The 19,400-nt window shown below is 61.2% G+C and overlaps 1 protein-coding gene across 7 annotated transcripts in view; it reads right to left on the bottom strand.

Annotated features, from left to right (window-relative positions):
• Window positions 1-12,117: 12,117 nt before the first annotated feature.
• The window catches only part of CTIF (cap binding complex dependent translation initiation factor), a 237,028-nt gene continuing 229,745 nt past the window's right edge, over window positions 12,118-19,400 (bottom strand). For all 7 annotated transcript variants that reach the window (XM_079784588.1, XM_079784589.1, XM_079784593.1 and 4 more), the window contains 2 exons: window positions 17,729-17,782; window positions 12,118-16,145 (listed from right to left, as the gene is read on the bottom strand). In XM_079784588.1, the coding sequence (XP_079640714.1) occupies window positions 15,930-16,145; window positions 17,729-17,782 (270 nt within the window). In that variant the 3' untranslated portion in view covers window positions 12,118-15,929. The remainder of the gene's footprint in view (window positions 16,146-17,728; window positions 17,783-19,400) is intronic.

The following is a 19,400-nucleotide window of genomic DNA, read 5'->3' as shown; positions in this document are numbered from 1 at the left end:
GCACCACCGGCGTCTCCCCATGCCCTCTGAGTGTCTTAGTGACCGCACAGTGTTCCGTGGATGGATGGCCTCCATTCACTTCCCCACTCCCCCGGCGCTGAGCGTTCACATTACTTCCACATTTCTTCTTTTCCCTAGTTAGTGTCCTTATACATAACTATATGTATTCATTCTTTTTCCTGTGGCTGAATTCCTAAGTGGACTTGTGGGTCAGAGGGTATGCATCTTTGAAGGCTTTTGATTTGGATTATTCACTCACAAGAGACAATTTGCTTTGGAAACCAAGTAAGCACAAACACAGCCTCCTCCTTAGCCAAACCCTTCTCCGGAGTTCTGGAGGCTCATCCCCACAGCCCCACGGCCGGTCTACCATCCTTCCTTCGGCGTCTCGCTGAATGTCACCTTGCCAGGAAGGCCTTGGTGCCTTTCTCAGACAGAATGGCATCTCTCCTTCCCTTTCTGCATCCCCTTCGTCTTGTCCTTCCTGCCCTCGGCACTCCGACAGGGTCTGTGTTGGTTTGTGTCTGTGTCTTCCCAGATCCGTGAAGGCAGGGACTTGGTCTGACGCTGTTCATCCTGTTACCTCTGTGCCCAGCACCGAGTAGGTGCTCAATAAACATTTTGTGAACGAATGAGTGAAGGTTGACCCTCCTAGTCTGAAACGAATAGTGCGGGTAAGATTCAGGGCTCCTTAGGAACTGTGTTAAGCCGTAGACTCAATTTGTCGACAAGAGATAAGAAAATAGACAAGTGAAGTGACTTCTAAATATCGTCATCGTCATGAAGGGGAACCTGAGTAAGACAGGACCCTCCGGGAAGGCCCCTATCGGGTCTGAAGGATGAGCAGGAGCAGGACGTGAGAAGAGCGTGGATAAGCACATCCGGCACGTGGAACAGCGTGTACAAGGGCCGTGAGGCGGGAAAGAGATCGGTAGGGTACAGAACAGAACGAAGACTGGCGACTGCTCAGAGTGGGCGGTGAGGTGAGAGCCGCACGTGGGGGTGGGGAGGTCACCCACGCGCTGTGAGTCAAGGAACATGAGGACGGATCCCCTCCTGGCGCTGCTCCTTCTGAAAGCAAACACTCCATGGCCTTACGGGGTGTAAATGAATATAGCAGATGCCTCTGGGGGCGGGGAGCTGAGAGCTTTTGTTTTTGTTGTGACTGCCCTGGGGTGGGGACGTGCAGTCCAGCACCAGCTCCTGTGCGGGGAGAGATCCGCGGGAAGTCAGCTCCTGACCTTCAGGCAAAGCCCGCTGGCCCCCTCCTTAGGAAGCGCTTGCTGGGTGCCGTGCTCAGTACTGTCTTCTTTAATCCCCGTGGCAGCCCGACACCGTTTTCATGGGTGACAAAGCCTCAGAGCGGATGGGTGCTCGTGGCCGGGGTCTGCACGTTAGAAAGAGACAGAGGCGGGGTCCAGGCAGCAGCCCCACAGCCCAGGCTCTGCCAAGGCTGATCCACCAGGGGGTCTCATCAAGGTCCTGTTTAACACACGGCACTTCCAGCTTCTTGTCTTACATGCAAGTAAATGTCCTAAGTGACATGTGCACTCTTTACTACATGATGCCCATTAGCATATATGTCACCCACACACACGAACACGACACTACAGAACAGTGATTTTCAACCTTTTTCGTCCCAGGGCACACATAAACGAAAGTTCTGGGGCACACCGAAAAAATGTATGTATAAGTAATTTAACTAGAAAATAGGTATAATTTGATTCATTCACACTGGACGGATATTGTTGTGCTGGCTGTTGTCATTTTTTCACTTGACAATCGGAAGGAAAAGAGGCCAGTGCCCCTGACTAATAGTCGGGCGTTGCGTGTTTCAGAGATTCCTGTGGCACCTGTTGAAAATCGCTGCTTAGACACCCATGTAGGCTCTCTGTGGGGCTTGACTGCTGCCTCCTGCTGCTCATGACCAGGGGCTGCCTCCAGGCTGGCTGCCGGGGCTGCCAGGAGGGTGCTGGTCTGGTCCCCGCAGAGCTCTGCCCCCACAGGAGGCACGCCTGCTGCTCTCTGCTGACCAGCGCCACCCACAAGTCTCCACAGATGAGAGCGAGCCTCGTGGGCCAGGCTCGGCGTTCGGTGTTTGGCACAGGCTGTCTTATTGCTTCCCCTTGGCAACACCAGCAAGAAGCTAGAGCTCCCTCCATGCTACAGACGAGGAGACGGAGCTCCAGGGGACTCGCCAGAACCGTGCCCGCCTCCTGGGAGCACGCCTTCATTCTGCGCCTCGTGCCCCGCAGCCTCTAAGCCACAGGCGGGTGGGAGCTGGTCTGTGTGTCGGTGCTGTTCGGCACCGCAGGCTGCAGCTGGCAGCGTGGGGCGGCGACCACAAACCTGAATGAGGAGACAAGGCCTCCGGTCCCCACGCTGGTCATGGTGGAGGCAGAGCTCCAGGTCTGACCCGGGTCCACCATGCCTACCGCCCTCACGGCCCGGCGGGGCGTGTGCTCCTCCACCGCCGTAGCCAGCGCCGTCTCTGGGTTGAGATGCACTTGATTCCCTGCCATGTGAGACCACGGGGGCTGCCTGGTGCCCTCCCCCAGGGCCCGGGACCCACGGGGCACGGAGGGATGGGCTTGAAGGACTTCTGAAATGAGAGCAGAAATCTAGACGCGTGTGATTGTTTTTCTAGAAAAAGACATTCCGGGTATCCCTCGGATTCTCAGAGAGGGCTAGGGCCCCCAAAGGGTCATAAGCTCCTGGGCACGGAGGTTGGGGCCTTGTCTGCCCCCCAACATTTCTACCCCTTGCCAGGGAGGGGCTTCCTGAAGCCACCCACGGATTGTTGGGGTGACTGGAGGAACGGCCAGGACAGGAAGCTGAGCAGGTGGACAGAGCAGTGCCCAGTGGCCTCCTCAAACCCCCCAGGGTTGGGGGGGGTCACTGCCAAAGGACTGAATAATGGAGGTGCCTCCTCTGCCAGGAAAGCTGTCCCACCGGTCCGAGCGGCATGTTTGAGCTCCTGGTTCCGAGGCCCCCGCCCTGGGAGGCTGGGGGTGCGGGGTGGGTGTGTGGGAATTCCCAGGCCCAGCTCACCACTTTGAAGTCTGTGGGAGGAGGAGGAGGAGGATAGGAGGAGGGGGGAGGGGGAGGGAGGAGGAGGGGAGGGAGGAGGGGGAGGGGGAGGGGAGGGGGAGGAGGAGGGGGAATAGGAGGAGGGGGAGGGGGAGGAGGAGGAGGAGGGGGGGAGGGGGAGGGGGAGAAGGAGGAAGAGGGGGGAGGAGGAGGGGAGGAGGAGGGGAGAGGAGGAGGAGGAGGGGGAGGGGGAGGAGGAGGAGGAGGAGGAGGAGGGGGAGGAGGGGGAGGAGGAGGAGGGGAGGAGAAGGAGGGGGGAGGAGGAAGGGGAGGAGGAGGAGGAGGGGGGAGAGGAGGAGGGGGAGGGGAGGGGGAGGAGGAGGGGAAGAAGAGGAGAAGGAGGGGGAAGAGGGGGGAGGGGGAGGGAGAGGAGGAGGAGGAGGAGGAGGAGGAAGAGGAGAAGGAGGGGAAGAGGAGGAGGAGGAGGAGGGAGAGGAGAAGGAGGAGGAAGAGGAGAACGAGGGGGAAGAGGAGGAGGAGGAGGAGGAGAAGGAGGGGGGAGGAGGAGGAGGAGGAGGAGGAAGAGGAAGAGGAGGAGGAGGAGCAGACCCGACTCCCTGATGGAGAGTGGACAGGATGGAGTCACAGGCGCCTTCCTGGTTCAGGTTGGCCGGGCCTCCCCTGGCCTGGGGTCCAGAGGGCCTTCTGCTTGGATGGAACAGACGAGGAGTAAGAGCGTTGGGGCCTCTTTGGGGGCCTCAGGAGAGGGGTTTCGGACGAGGTCGATTCAGAGCCAGGCTCAGGAGGAGGACTTGGGTGCAGGACCACGCGGCAGCGCCTGGCTTTGGGCGGGATGACGGGGAGCCGCCTGCTCCCAGCACCCCCCTCCCCCAGGATGATCACAGGGGTAAACAGTAAAACCGAAAGGATGGATACTGACCGGAGGGCAGTAATAACTGTCTTTTACGTCCAGCCGGCCGGGTGAGGGCTGTAAATCTCACTCGGAGACCCAATCGATACAGCTCCGGGCCGGGAGGTGCGTGCACGGCGCTGCTGGGGCTCCGAGGCCGCTCTGCGCTGGAGACGGGCCCTCAGCGGGAGCCCGGCCCGGTCCAGCCCCGCTCTGCGCGGCGTGCTGTGCGCCCCGGGCCGCCTGCGCCCGCTCTGGCTCCTCCTCGGCTGTGAAGCAGCGGGCTCCAGTGTGCTCTGACCCCACCCCCCACCCCCCAGTTTCTCAGGGCCCCCAGGCCCCTGCCCTTCAGGAGGAGGCGGCCACTGCGGGCCTGGGAGGAGGCCGGGAGTCGGTGAACGAGGGTCCTGCCAAGGCCCCTGCCCAGCCAGTGACAGGAAGGCAGCGGCTCACGGCACAGGGAGCGACTTTACTGGAAAGATGAAAGGAAATTGCATCTTTAATAATTCACCGCGCCGGTTTGGAGGGAGGCAGGTTGGCGGGCTGCGGAGCCGCGGGGCCATCCCGGCCTCTGTTCCTGGAAGCCCACTGGCTCCGGAGCCCGCCCGAGAGACCCGCCTCCAGCTCCGCGGCCCAGGACAGCGGGAGCCGCTGGAGTCTAGACCAGGGTGAGAGGTTAAAACGCAGCCATCCCGGGAACCCGCTAGATTGATATCTCCGGCAAAAAGGGAGTCGAAATAATCGATACGGCCGCCCAGGAAAGCGGCCAAGCCCGGGCCCCAGCGTGGGGCAGGGGCTGCGGGAACGGAGCCGGGGCCCTGCTCACCGCGGGGGCTCCAGCCAGCGGCCGGCCTCTGCCTGCGCCTGCCCCGCTGGGGAGGGGCCCGCACGCCGGGGCCACGGGTGCTTCCCTCCCCGGGACCCTCCTGGGCTCCTGGGAGAGAACAGGGATGGAAGCCAGAGGCGCTGGCCCAGGGCACAGGTGGAAGGCGCCAAAGACAAAAGCAGCGGAAGAATCATTGGTTCTGGAGCCCAGCGATGCTGGGTTCGCTCCCAGAAGTTTAAAGCTCTCTTGGTGGGTCAGCTTCCGTACAAACTAGATTGGGGAGAGGGTGCATCGTAAGGGAGATCAAACCAGGGGGCTGGGGGCATCTGGGGGGCCCAGGCGGGGCCCAGGCAGAGACGCTGTTGATTAGCAAAGACAACTCAATCCTAGAGAGTCCACTTTAAGAACAGACATACTCATCCTTCTTTTACAGACGGGGAAACTGAGGCCCGGAGGAGAAATGCCTCCACAGGCACCCAGCTGACGAGGGTGGCATCAGGATTCGGATTCGGACCCGCTGACTCCCTCGGTGCTGCTTTTCCCAGGAGCCCAGGCCTCTGCTTCTCCTTCTCCACACTCAGGGGGTGGCAGGGCCGGGTGGCCTGGAGGCAAGGTGCCCAAGCCAGGGGCCGCGAGACTCATCCTGACTCACGGATTTTGGGTCACCCCAGCCCTCAGGCTCAGCTTTCCTCCCGGAAAACAAGGCTAAGACCCAGCCCCGCAGCCTCGTAGGCCATCTGGGGGGGTAAGCGGTGGGGCGGGGTCACATGATCTAACAGGACTTTCACTCTAGGTCGGAGAAACCTTACTTCCCGGGGATGCACCCCTTTTGGAAGCCATCGGGGGACAGAAAGTCAGCAGCAATGGTTCCGGAGCGGGTGGAATGGCTGCTGCAAGCGTCCGCCATGCGGCAGGGTTGACGCTCTTTGCTTATGAAAATGCCCGGGGCCCTCACGCAGGGCCTCCTGGCTCGCAGGGGACGAACAGCTCTGACCTGCTGACGGCAGGGAGAAGAGCTTCGTGATAAGAGAGGGGCAGACAACCTGTACAAGGCACAGGCCGTAATTAGAAAGCAAAGGGGACCGGATCCACCTCGAGAACCCCGGGGGGAACCCAGAATTACAGTCCCGCCTGCTCCTGTGTGGTCGGAATGAGCGAGTCATCAGCAAAGGGGGAGGCGGCCTTGCCCTCTGCCCGAGAACGCGGGATGCGTAGGAAGGAGCCCTGGCAGGAAGATTTCTATCACAAAACGCTCAAACAGATTCCTCTGTTAAAGGAGGTAGGTGACAGCTACAGAACACGAATGCCTGGGTAACAGCACCCCATGACGCTGCGGCCGGGAGGGAGCCTGGGAGGGGGAGGGCTGGGCTTGTGTGAAAATCAGAACCTGCAGTTTAGATCCTGGTCAGTCCCCACCCCCACTGAGGTGTCTCCCACCTGCATCATTCACCGGTTTTCTTGCAAGGCTTTTGGGGGCAGAGGGGACCCTGTTAGAATGCTGTCTCCCCGCCTCCCCCTCCTTCTAGGGGTGTGTCCTGGGGCAAATCAGCCTCTCTCAGTCTCTGAAATGGAGATGGTGCCCTCAGGTGTACTGAGATGCTGGGAAGCGCTCCGTTGGGGGCCTGGTGTAACATAGCCCCTAAGTGTAAGTTACCACGGTGACCTTGGGCAAGTCCCTTTCCTGGAAGGGCCTCAGTCTCCTTATCGGTAAGATGGGAGGGTGGGCTCTCAATCCCCCCTCCCCCCACACCCGGATAGCCTGGAGCATTTGGAGCGTCAGCTGGGGAAAGGGACCAAGTGGTTTCCAGGGATTGAGGGCAAATGCATTTCCTGGAAGGGAGTTGTCCCAGGAGGCCCTGCTTCCCCTGCAGACCTCTGAGCTGAAGGGCTCTGTGGGGTTTCTGACCCACGCTGGCACCACACGGATTCCTCAGACACCACCGCGGGGGGGGGGGCGGGGCAGCTTCTGCTGGGATTGTCCTGTGTGTGTGTGTGTGTCTCTCTCCCTCGTGTGGCCCCTCAGGCACCCGGTGCCACCCCATCGGCTGGTCCCCACATTGTCCTGCAGTTCACGCTCCATGTCCAGCCCCATCCTTTCTTCTCTGTGAAGGCGCGCCGGGCCTCTGAGGACTGGTGTGCACTCCTGACCTCCTCGCTGCGGGCGCCAGCTCCCTCCGGCTGCTCCGGGTCCTTGCCGGGGAGCCTAAGAAAACTGAGTTCCCAAAGGGAATGCGATGTTCCTGGTGCAGCGAGACCCCGGAAAGTAGAGCAAGCGCTCCCCGCGAGGTGTTTTTGGAGGAGCCCTGTCTCCCTAGCGGTGTCGGTTAGGGACCCAGCTCAGCCGGGGCGTGTAGAGCCCAGCTGGCCACAGGCTGGGGCAGAGCCTGTGAGGGAAGCCCCTGTCCCCGTGGCCAGGCCTGGGCCTCACTGGGAGAGACCAGACACAGCCTTGCAGTTCCTTCTCTGAGGCCTCAGTTTCCGGAGATATTGGCCTCCGAGCCTCTGCTTGGCAGGAGGGGGTCGGGGGGTGCCTGTGGCTGGTGAAGGGGGTGCTCTGGGTGGAGGATTTCTGGCCTTGGTGGCCCTCTTGTCACCCCTTGTTGTCCTGCCACTGAGCATGCCCCTCCCTCAGACAAATCAGGCCTCCCTGAGGCTGCACTCCTACACCATGGCCAGGGGCCCTGGTCCCCCCACAGGATCTGACAGCCCGTGCCCGGCACACCGTGGGCCCCGCATCAGCCCCCGTGACCTCCTCTGAAGGACACCCTGTGTTTCTGACTCTGGGGCGCGGGACCTTCACACCTCTGCTCCCACCCCTCATTGTTCAGAGGCCAGCCAGCCGGGGAGATTTAGAAACTGTAGCACAAATTCACACACATCATATACACACGTACCGCCCCCCCCCCAACACACACATGCACACAACCCCACACCCAGCTGAGGGGTCTGTGGCAGCTCCCGGGTCCTGGGCGGGGAGTAGGGGGAGGGGTTCCTGAGAGAGGAAGTGGCAGGAAGTGAAGGTGCTTGTCTGAATCTCCAACCATGGTCCAGAGACTGGGCTTGGGTCCCCTGCCAGCCAGCCAAGATCGCCAAACCCCTACCCATCAGCACACCCCTAACCAAGGGAGGATTTGTCGCTGTTTCTCCAAGCCCGTTTCCTCCATCTTTTTAAAAAAATATATATTTTATTGATTTTTTTTTTACAGAGGGGAAGGGAGATGGATAGAGTTAGAAACATCGATGAGAGAGAAACATCGATCAGCTGCCTCCTGCACACCCCCTACTGGGGATGTGCCTGCAACCAAGATACATGCTCCTGACCGGAATCGAACCTGAGACCCTTGAGTCCGCAGGCTGACGCTCCATCCACTGAGCCAAACCAGTTAGGGCTCCATCTTTGCAATGGAGTGAAAAATGTCTGTCACCTGGCAGGGCTGCTGTGAGGGTCCAACAAGACCATATATTTGAAAATTAGCACCACCCAAGCAGATGGCTTGGTTCTCTAAACCTCAGTTTCCCCAGATATTAAATGGGTCTAAGGATGTTATTTACTTCCTTCCCAGGGCTCTGGGGAGACTAACCAGATACTGTGTGTGCGAGCTGTGAGAGGAGCCCTCTGGGCGGAGGGTGCCTGGCCAGGCGGACGCAGCTGCTCGCCGCACTCCCGCTGCCTGGCCCGCAGCCAGGGCGGGGTAGAAGTGGCTACTGCATTTGTTTGCAGAGTGGGCCAACTGCTTCCTGGGAGAGGCAGCATGAGCTGCCCCTCGGACCCCCGCCCTGGGTGGCCCCGAGATCAGGTGGGCAGCAGGGAAGGCAGGCCTCCTTCCTGGCCCAGGTACCATGCCCATGCAGGCCGACGAGCCCACCAGCCCAGCACCCAGGGCACACCATACTTCCGGGACCCAGCACCCAGGGCACACCATACTTCCGGGGCCCAGCACCCAGGGCACACCATACTTCCGGGGCCCAGCACCCAGGGCACACCACACTTCCGGGGCCCAGCACCCAGGGCACACCACACTTCTGGGGCCCAGCACCCAGGGCACACCACACTTCCGGGGCCCAGCACCCAGGGCACACCACACTTCCGGGGCCCAGCACCCAGGGCACACCATACTTCCGGGGCCCAGCACCCAGGGCACACCATACTTCCGGGGCCCAGCACCCAGGGCATAGCATACTTCCGGGGCCCAGCACCCAGGGCACACCATATTCCGGGGCCCAGCACCCAGGGCATAGCATACTTCCGGGGCCCAGCACCCAGGGCACAGCATACTTCCGGGGCCCAGCACCCAGGGCACACCATACTTCCGGGGCCCAGCACCCAGGGCACACCATACTTCCGGGGCCCAGCACCCAGGGCACAGCATACTTCCGGGGCCCAGCACCCAGGGCACACCATACTTCCGGGGCCCAGCACCCAGGGCACACCATACTTCCGGGGCCCAGCACCCAGGGCATAGCATACTTCCGGGGCCCAGCACCCAGGGCACACCATACTTCCGGGGCCCAGCACCCAGGGCACACCATACTTCCGGGGCCCAGCACCCAGGGCACACCATACTTCCGGGGCCTAGCACCCAGGGCACACCATACTTCCGGGGCCTAGCACCCAGGGCACACCATACTTCCGGGGCCTAGCACCCAGGGCACACCATACTTCCGGGGCCTAGCACCCAGGGCACACCATACTTCCGGGGCCTAGCACCCAGGGCACACCATACTTCCGGGGCCCAGCACCCAGGGCACACCATACTTCCGGGGCCCACAACATGCATTCCTCTCTTTTAAAGTCAGAACCAGGAAATGAGCTTCTATGTTGAAGGCGTTTTAATTAGCAATATTAACATATCTGCCTGTATACCGATGTAGTCGTACAGTTGTTATTTTAAGGAGCAAGGGCCTACAAAGGCGTAAATGCCCATGAGAGTCTTAACATTGCGTCGAGACCATGGTGTAGATATCGCCCGAGGGTATTTTTCCATTGACTTTTGGAGAGAGTGGAAGGGTGGGGGAGAGACAGAGAGAGAGAGAGAAATATCGATGTGAGGGAGACACATCGGATTGGTTGCCTCCCGCACGAGCCCCACCAGGCCCGGGGATTGAACCTGCAACCGAGGTACGTGTTCTTGACCAGAATGGATCCTGGAACCCTTCAGTCCACAGGCTGACACTCTACCCACTGAGCCAAACGGGCCAGGGCCATGGTATAGGTTTTGTCCCACACTCAAGCAACTTACCAGAGCCCTCCCCGCTCAGTGCAGCTGGGACAACAAATCCCAGCATCAACCCAACGTCGCAAACACAGGAGCAGCCGCAGCAACCGGCCGCTGTCTCCAGACATCGGTTCTGTGTCAGTAAAGCCCTTCGCGGCTATGTTCTGGGAGTGCTGGGTGGCGGCCTCCACCATCTTTTCTCCGGCAGCACCCAGAGGCACGCACACGGGTACCCTCCAGGAAGAGGGCTCCCGAAGGCCCGGATGCTGAACATGTTGCTGCCTGTATGTGTCCCTCCTCCGGCATGTCCTTAGGAAAGGTTCCCGTGCAGTTTGCATGCTGACTGATCTGTCTCCCTAGGAGGGTCTCCCCCCCCCACCCGAGTTGCACATTCAGCAACGGATCCTTTTACAGAACAGCGTGGAACTTAGCAACATCGCTCCTTCCCTCACCCCACCGAAATCCCTCGACTGGGGTATTTCATCACGCTCCTCCTTTCACTGACTCGGGGGAGCACCAAGCAGCCGGCCACGGCGGTCTCAGGGGGCAGCTGGCTGCTCCGTCCGTCTGGCTGGCAGGACTGGCCGGCTCCCTGGGGAGAGGCCGAGGACACGCTCACCTTCCGGGCTAGGGAAAGGGGCACTTGGCTGTCCGGCCTGACTCTCCCATGGCCCGGCCTGCGGCTCTGGGTCGGCCATGTCTGTTTTCTCATTTGTAAAATGGGAATCAAAGATGCTCATCGCCTCCATGGAACCGGCAGCGTCTGGAAGGCCCGAGGCCACTGGGGAGCCGTGGGGAGGAGGCCGTTCATCCTCGGCAGGAGCTCTCTCCCTTCGCTTTCTCAACCCCTTCTTCTTCTGCCGTCTCTGCCGTGGGACGAAGGCCCTTGCATGTCATGTGTTTGAGCACACGTGTGTGTACTTTCTAGTTTATTCATTCAAAACATGCTTCCCCTCCCTCCGCCAGACCCCAGTGCAAATCTAACCCATCCTCAGAACAGGTAACGCGTGTCAGCAGAGGTGGCAGTGAAAGGCAGGATAGAAACATTGCCATTTGGATGGTACATTTCATCGTTTTCAGTACTTTAGAGCCTTCTGGAACCAGGACTAAACCACCCAGAAAAACCTCCTCTCTCTTTTGGTGAATACTGTTGGGTAAGATTTCCCCCTCCCCACCCTCTCGCTTACCTTTAAACACCTTTCATTTTCACCATGGCTTTCCGCTCCTCCTTTGCATTTTGTAAAAAACTGTCTTGACAAAATACCTCAAATGTTTAATTAAAAATGTCTACCAACCTGTGCATTTTTTTAAAAAAAAATTGATTTTTTTAGAGCGAGAGGGAGAGGGAGAGAAACATTGATGAGAGAAATATCAATCGTCTGCCTCCTGCATGATCCCGGGGATCGAACCCACCACTTGGGTATGTGCCCTGACCAGGAATCAAACCAGCGACCTCTTGGTTCACAGGTGAAGCCCAATCTGCTGAGCCACACCAGCCAGGGCCTAACCGGTGGCTCTGCTCAGTGTCATGGGACTCGGTGCTGGGCAGAGACCAATGTCAAGGTGCCCTCACCAGCTCCTGGGCTGACCTGGCCGCCATCTGGGCCAGGTAACTGTAAAGGGGAGAGGCTCTGGTCGCCACCTGAGGAGGTGAAAGCCTGGCACCTTGTAGCCAGAAGGAACCCCCAGGGGGGACGTGTTAGCAGGCGGTAGTGTCCCCAGTCTCACCCTGAGAGGGGCTGTGCAAAACAAGGGCCATGTCCCCACAGGAAAATCAACCACTGGGCCCCGTTGATGGAAGACTCACTGACCCCCCGGGACAGGAGAGCCACTCGCTGCTGACTCTCACTAGCCACTAGTCCCCAGTCTTCGTCTTAAAAAGCCACTGCCAAACGCACGGGGACATTCCGAGGAAGGGGGGTGTTGGGGGTGGGCTGGTTAGAGAGGCAGCAAACCAGATCGCTGACGTACACGCCGTTTTCCGCAGGGCCGGCCTCCTCCTGCCCCCTTAGGCAGGCCACAGTTCCCGGTGTGGGGCCCTCGTCTCCTCCCCCATGTTCTCCGAGGTCCCTCCTTCACAGTCTTCCCCAGGCCCCAGGCCCCAGACCCCGCCCCTGCTCCCCGAGGAGGCCGAACGGTGGGGAACCTTCTCATTAGCTCACCGCCTGGGTAGAGGCAACACCAGGTGAGGCACAAACGCCTTTGGGAGAGATTTCCTTTGCTCAACTCACAAAGAACACAAACTCAGGGCGTTCTTGTTGTTTGGTGTCGTTTATTTTTTAAACCCACTTGTAGTTTGGGTTCAGCTGGAAAGCAGGACACACCGAGGCAGGGGAGGTGTTGCGTGAGCAGGATCCGCTGCAGCTTTGGCGGAAGCCCAGGCCCCGCTCCAGGGCGGCAGGTCGCACCGCGCCAGGCTCCCGCTGGCTCCCATGGCTCCCACGAGGCGGGCAGCCCTTTGCGCCAACTGTCCTTAGTGGAGGAAAGCCGTCTCCTCTCGGGCCTGCACCCTCACAGGCCGGGCCAGGGGCTGCCCAGCAGCTGGGAGTCAGGCCTCCCCGGGGCCCCGAGAGCCTGCCATCCGAGGAGCCGGGCTGGTTTCCGAGGCCAGAGAAGACTGGGGCTTGGCGTCCGGGGCGGCCTCCAGGGGCTGCTCCTCGGGCGGCCTGGCCGTCGGGGCCCGCCTCCTGCGGCTGCCGAGGGCGCGATCAGTGGTACATTTCCCACACCCCCTCCCCATGCCCCCGGAGAAAAATAAAATAAAATAAAATAAAGATTAGAATAAATACCGATTCGGCCAACATTTACATTTACATGGATGGACAGGACGATCCCAAACCTTGAAGGTTTACAGATGGTTCAGGAAGGACGCACAGACGGACTGGGTTGGAGGTGCACTCCTCACCGAGGACGGTGGGCCTCCACCGTGTCCAGGGGGTGAGGAGCCTTCTCCGGGCCGCGGTCCCGGAGCTCAGGCAAAGCCACGTGGCCTAGGGAGCAAGGCTGCGGCGGGCACGCTGCGGCGAGCAGGCTGGCTGCCCGAGAGGGGAACAGTGACGGCCTCGCCTTGACGGCGGGGGAGAGACGGACAGAATCAACACCGGCCGGCGGGCCGGACCCGGCCTCTGCAGCCGGGAGAGCCACAGGCCAGTGGGGAGAACCACGCCAGCCCTAGAAATGCAATATCCAGTTTGGCCCCTTCAAATACATTCAGAGGTCAACCTGGATATGGCCTTCCACACTCAGCAGAGGGGGGGCCTGGCCTGGAAAGGGGGGGGTCTGTGGGGTGCCCACGCGGCCCCCCAGTTCCCGTCTGAATTCTCTCTCATGGGAAGCTGCTTCAGAGTCTCAGATTTTAGCCTTTAATGTTATTTCCTTAAAAAAATGATTCCTTTTTAAACGTTTTCCTTCCACGTCTGAACAAGGAGCAGCGACCTGTTTTTGAAAAACAGCTGAAATTGTTTTCCGGATTGGCCAGGAAGCGCTTTCAAGCAACGGGATAAACTAGGCAAACCACGTCTGGAGCCACCGTGACACGACACGTAATTAAAAATATATTTATATATGTATACATCTTCATAGCTCACGTCACACTCGGGTCCTAACAGGCAGGGAGGGGGTGGCCCTCGGGCAGGACCGCCGGGAGGGCCCCGAGGAGGAGGGGCACGAGGCCCGCAGTGCCCACGGTGCCCCCCGTCCTGGCTTTCCCCGGAACACCAGCTCCTGCACGCATGGTATCTGGGGCCTGCATGAAGCTTGCTCTCTGAGCCGGAGTGGAGGTGGGGGACCCCACTCCCCTGCCTTCTAGACTCGCACCCCCACGCCTAGGCCTCTCCCTTCCTCCTGTTTTATTCTCGGCAGATGCACCCACACGCATACCCATGTGCACACACACGTCTGCACGCACACACCCACGCACACATGCACATACACTTAAAGGAAGCAGGGCCCATTTCAGCACAGGTGTGTCTCTGAGGCCTGGCAGGAGCGTCCTCCAGATCCTGACTCCCCCCCGTGTCCTCTCTGAGCCCGACATCAGCCCAGTTCTTCCCCCGAGGCCTCCTGGGGGCCTCTGGCGTCCCGGCCCGGCCCAGGATGGGCTAAAGGTGCGGGCTGAGGCGGAAAGGCGGGAGGAGGAGTGGGAGGAAGCTTGGGAAGCAGGAGAAGGCAAAGGCTGGGCCACGAGGGTGCGGGCTCCTTGACAGAGGCACCTGGCCTGCTCCAGGTAAGCCTCTGCCCCCACAGGCGCTTTTTGGGGGACTCTCACAAGCTCCCATCCCGGCTGGAAGGCAGGTTGCAGCTGGTGGGGAAGCCAGCGAGTACTGGGGAACCTGCCCCCTCCGCCCCCCTCCCGGCTTGCCTGCTTTCCCAGACTCGGGGTCGGCAAGGGGGAGCCTCCTCCAGCCCTCACCTCGTGCCCGCCTGACTGGACCGGGCAGCCAGGCCGCCTCCAGGGACCCAGAGTGACTGGCCTCGGCAAAGGAGTAAATGAGGAAGCTGCTGGGCTGAGGTCGTTTTCTGGGGCTCATCACAGTGTGAGCTCCGGACCCCGGAGGTGTGTGTGGGGGGCGCTGTGCAGGTGCCAGCGGCAACAGCCCAGAGCCCGATCCCCGTCTCCCTCCACAGAGGAAGCTCCCAGGACCCAACTCCTGCAGGAGCCCTGCCTTGCTCGCAGCCGGGCACCCCTGCCCGGTCACCTGACTGTCCTGCTCGTGACTCAGTGAGCAGCCCGGGGGCGGCAGTGCCCGAGCCTCCTGGGCACGGGGACCTGGGCTGTGGGAGGGCTGGGTCCTGGGCCCTGCCTGGGATGAGGTTAGGACAGTCGCACAGCCCATGCAGTTAAACTCTGAGCCCCCCGCCCCCCGACACACACCCAGAGGTTGGGACGGGACCTGTGTGGGGGGCAGGAAGCGTCCCCGAGCGTTTTGGTTTTGTTTGCCAGCCTGTGCTGAGCCTGGGTCACCGCCAGGCCCAGGGCCTTGCACCCCAGCGTGAGGTGTCAGCCCTTTGAGAGCAGCGGGAATGGGAGAAGGGAGGTGCCCAGGTTCTGGCGGGACCCCCCCACGGGCAGACGTTTCCAATCACCCTAATTGGCGACGGGCACGCTGTCTGTGGCTAGGAGCCTGCAGCCACAGGGGGTGGGGGTGATGTCCCACTAATCAGGGGGCCTCCTGTGGGATCACATCAGCGGCTCTTTCATGGAGAGAGGAGACTTCAAAGCAGCTGACTTTTGAAAAATGTAACACAATGAAACAAAAGAGTGCAAGTAGAGCGACAAACCCCAGCTCCCGCCTGCTCCCAGCCCGGCCCGAGGCGTGGGGTCTGGAAGAAGGACTTGGAAGTTGGAGTGGGGGGTGGAGCGCGAAGGCTGGAAGAGAAGGGACGCCTCTGTCCCCAGCTCAACCGTGCGGACAAAGGCCGTCCGTGACGGGCGGCTGGTGGGGACCGTGTCTGCCTTTGTCCTCCGGGACATCTGCTACACGTCGCCTGCTGCCAGTTGGCGACGGCGGCTGACAGCATGCGGGAACAATGCACGCCGCTCCGACCCACTTTCCAGCCTCTGAGGTCCTTCCTGACCCACGCGGTGCCCTGGTGCGCCGGCTGCCCGCTGGAGGAGGAGTCGGGAGATGAAACCCCTGCACAAAGGCCCTCGGGCTCCTTGCTGGGAGGGGCAGGAGGAGCGGGAGTGAGGGGGGAGGGCCGGGCCGCCGTGAAAAAGCAGCATGCTCCCCTGACTGTGCCGCTGCCGCATGCTGGGGCTGGGGCTCCGATGGGGGGCATCCTGGGCTCCGATCCCTTCCCGCCAGGCTCCAGACGGGCCTCCGGCGCTGCCCGCCTTCCTCCCGTTGGTTTCTTCCTCCAGGGCCACCTCTGTCCGCCTGCCTGTCCATCTGGCCTGCGCACCGGGGCCCAGCTGCCTGCGGGCCGCCCGCCAGGCCCCTGGCTGTCAGGCTGTCAGTTTCTGGATGGTTCTGTTGTAGTACTGCGTGATGGGGGGCGTCAGGGGGTTCCAGCTGTTGGCGTGGAGCTCGATGACCTCCAGGAGCAGCGACCGGGTCAGCATCGACTCCGAGGGGCACAGCATCTTGTCTCGGGCACTGGCCAGGAGCTCGGTCATCATCTCGGGCAGCTGCTCCTCCAGCAGCCGGCCCGTGCTCTGCAGCTGTGGGCAGAGGAGGGGGGCGGTTAGGACAGGACGTGGTCCCGACCCGCCTTGGGTGGGTGAGCTGGGGCAGGGACAAGAACTAGCTGGATTATCTCAGGAAGGTGCAGGCCAGGCCTCTGGGACACGGGGAGGGCGGAGTGCGGACACAGCCAACTGCGGGAGCCCACATTTAACCACCAATCTGTTGGCAGGAGGAAGAGGCACTGGGATACTGCCTGCTGCCCAGGGCTGAGAAGAGCCCTTCCCAGGAGCACAACACGTCTCCCTTTCAGCCCAGAGCTCTCCTCCTACAGGAAGCCTTCCCTGACTGCCGCCCGCACCCTCGCTGGCTGTGACCCGCTCCCTGCACAGGCCACCAGGCTGCACCGGGTTAATTTTCACTTGCCGGGCTGTCTCTCTGGAAACGAGCTGAGTCATTGTTACCTGTGTGTGTCCATGCGGAACCTGAGAGCGGAGAGCAGGATGTCTCCTATTTCCCTCCTCCCTCTCGCTGCCCCCGCCCCACCTCCCCACCCGCAGCACTGACCTCTGCCCACACCGGTGACACGAGGGAAGGGAAACACGACTGGGCAGAAGGCCAGCCAGAGGGCCCCCCCTCCAGAGAGAGGCCCCCAATGACCGAGGAGCCCCGACCTTCTGAGCCGTGCACCCCCGGCCAGCAGCCCCTGCCGGTTCTCTCCATATAACCTCAACCGCCACCTCTGCCCCACCCCCAGCCTCATCCCACCCAGTGTGCAAGCCCCTACCTTCTTCACAGAAGCTTTCTGAACCTCGTGGGCCCACCCTGACCGCTCTCCCTGGACTCTGCCGGGAGGCGTGCCCTGTACCCACACTTATTTTCCCCACGGCCCATCCAGCGGGGTGTGTGCGTGCACACGTGTGTGTGTGTGTGTGTGTGTGTGTGTGTGTGTGTGCGCTCTAGCCTCCCCACACCGGAAGCTGTCTGCGGGCAGGGAACATGCCTTCTCCTCCTCCCCGCTCTCCCTGTAGTCCCCAGCTGGAGCCCGACAATGAACGGGGTGACTGTCCCGACACCTAAGGCTGCGGTCCGGAGCACCTGAGGGGTGAGCTCAGCCAGCCTGGCGCGTCCCGGTGGCAGGATGGACGCCCCCCCTCACTGTGCTCCGCTCTGAGTGGCTTTGGGCTGTCTTCCGAGGGCAAAGGTCTGTCCCCGTGATGAGGCCAGAGCCCAGGGTCTGCGGACAGATCCCAGAGGGAGAGTTTCCCCGAGCCGTGGCCACACCTCGGGGACGGGCCTGGCCCCTCCCGAGGGCTGTTCTGCGTGCGACACGGGGATGCAAGCCTCAGGCGCCTTCCCCACCTCCTCAGCACCAAGGCCCAGGGTGGTATCGGGGGACAGGGATCACCCAGAATCTCTTACGTGGTCACTTGTGTGGTGTGCCTGGTGCGAGGAGAGGGCGGCCTTGGGGACGGGGGGAGGGACAGTGTCTGCCTCGGTGGGACCCTCTCCGTGGCCAGCAGTTCTCCGCCCCTCCGGCCCGCGGTGGGCAGGCTCCCCGTGAACATTCCCATTCCACACAGGAAGCCGCGCCCCACCAGCCCGCACGCACGCTGCTTACCTCCATGGAGCAGCACAGCACGGCGTCCTCCTTCACGTCCTGGGACTGCAGGAGCTGCGGGGGGCGAGACCACTCAGTGCGTGCTGCCCAAGCCAGCACCAGGGACCATGGCTCAGGGGCCCCCTCCCAGCCCGGGGCAGCCGGAGTGAGCATCTCCAAGGGTCAGAGGGCACCAGGAAACCGCTGCTGTGGACACAGCCTGGCGCCCCGGCCAGCTCAGAGGCCACGGCAAAGCAAGGCACAGGCGGGCTTGAAGAGGCAGCAAGGATGCCCAGATCACTGGCGGTTACAACTGGTCAGTGGGAATCCTCAGAGAGATGAAATTAGCTTAAAGACTTCCCGACTGGTGAGCGGGGGCTCGGCCGTGGTCTTGGGTGCTCCTGGGCCCTGGCTACGGGAGGACTTCTGACAAACCACAGCCCCACCGGCTCCCCCAAGGCTGGATCTGCTTCCTGGCCAAGGCCACGGCCGGCAGCCCAGCACTGGACCTGGCCATGCCCCCCCCCCCCCCCCCCGCCGCCCAGGCTTCCTTCTACTACTGCCTCGTCTCTTCTCTCAATCTCTCTCTTCTGCTTTTCTAATTGATGTAGAATTCAGATAACACCAGATTCACCATTTTTCAGTATACAACCCAGTGACTTAGCATATTCATCAAGTTCCGCAGCCATCCCCACTAAGTCCAGAATCTCTTCATCGCCCCCAAAAGAAACCCGTGCCCATTAGCAGTCAGTCCCCTGACCCCCGTCCCCTGGCAACCGCTAAGCTCCTTGGTCTCTACGGATCTGCCTGTTCTGGACATTTCGGGTAAACGGGATCGTACGAGAGAGTAGTCTTCTGTGGACGGCGGCTTCCACTTGACGTCACGCTGTGGAAGTTCATCCGCGCTGGGGGAACCTTGAGGACATTGTGTCCGTGAAACAAGCCAGTCACAGAAGAACAACTACCGCAGGGTCCCACCGCCAGGAGGTGTCACGTTCATGGAGACAGGAAGGGGACTGGTGGGTGCCAGGGGCTGGCGGGAGGAGTAATGGGAGTTGCTGTGCGATGGGCACAGGGGTTCAGGTTGGGAGATGAAAAAGCCCTGGAGGTGGGTGGTGGTGATGGCTGCCTCACAATATTAACGTACTCCCTGCCCCTGAACGGTACACGTAAGAACGGCTAACACAACCCATCTTACGTTATGTATATTTTACCACGACAAAAAAGCGTTTTAAGAAGGTGGTGGCAGGCGCAGGCACTCTGTGGGTGGGCAGGCCGCCCTGTCCGCTGCCATCACTCTCGGGAAGAAAAGCCGTCCATCCGATGGGGAAGGCAGGGCTGCCCGCCCTGGGGGTTGAGGACCCTGGGGTGGGGGAAGGAGCAGCTACTTGTCCAAGTCCCTGGCACAGAGAGGGGTGTGGGCGGGCTGGGGCAGGCCAGCCACCCTCGCCCTCGAACAGCGAGATGTGTTTCTTGGACGGGAATCCAAGGCAATTGTGCGAGCCCACACAGTGTTTGTTCGGAAGCTAATGCATTCCTGTCCCATTGTCTCTGCTGGAGACTTGTTGTGGGCACACCCATCACATCCTCCCTCGGGGAGAGGCCAAGGTGCTTGGAGTCAGGCTGTGGGAGGCCCGACAGCAACGGGGGAGAAAGGCGGCCTGGTGGGAGCATCCTAGCGTCCCCGACGGAA

This window comes from Cnephaeus nilssonii (genome assembly GCF_951640355.1).
Source record: "Cnephaeus nilssonii genome assembly, chromosome: 11".
In the NCBI taxonomy this organism is placed as follows: Eukaryota; Metazoa; Chordata; class Mammalia; order Chiroptera; family Vespertilionidae; genus Cnephaeus; species Cnephaeus nilssonii.
The sequence above is the reverse complement of the archived record's forward strand: the minus strand, read 5'-3'. Positions and strand labels throughout refer to the sequence as shown.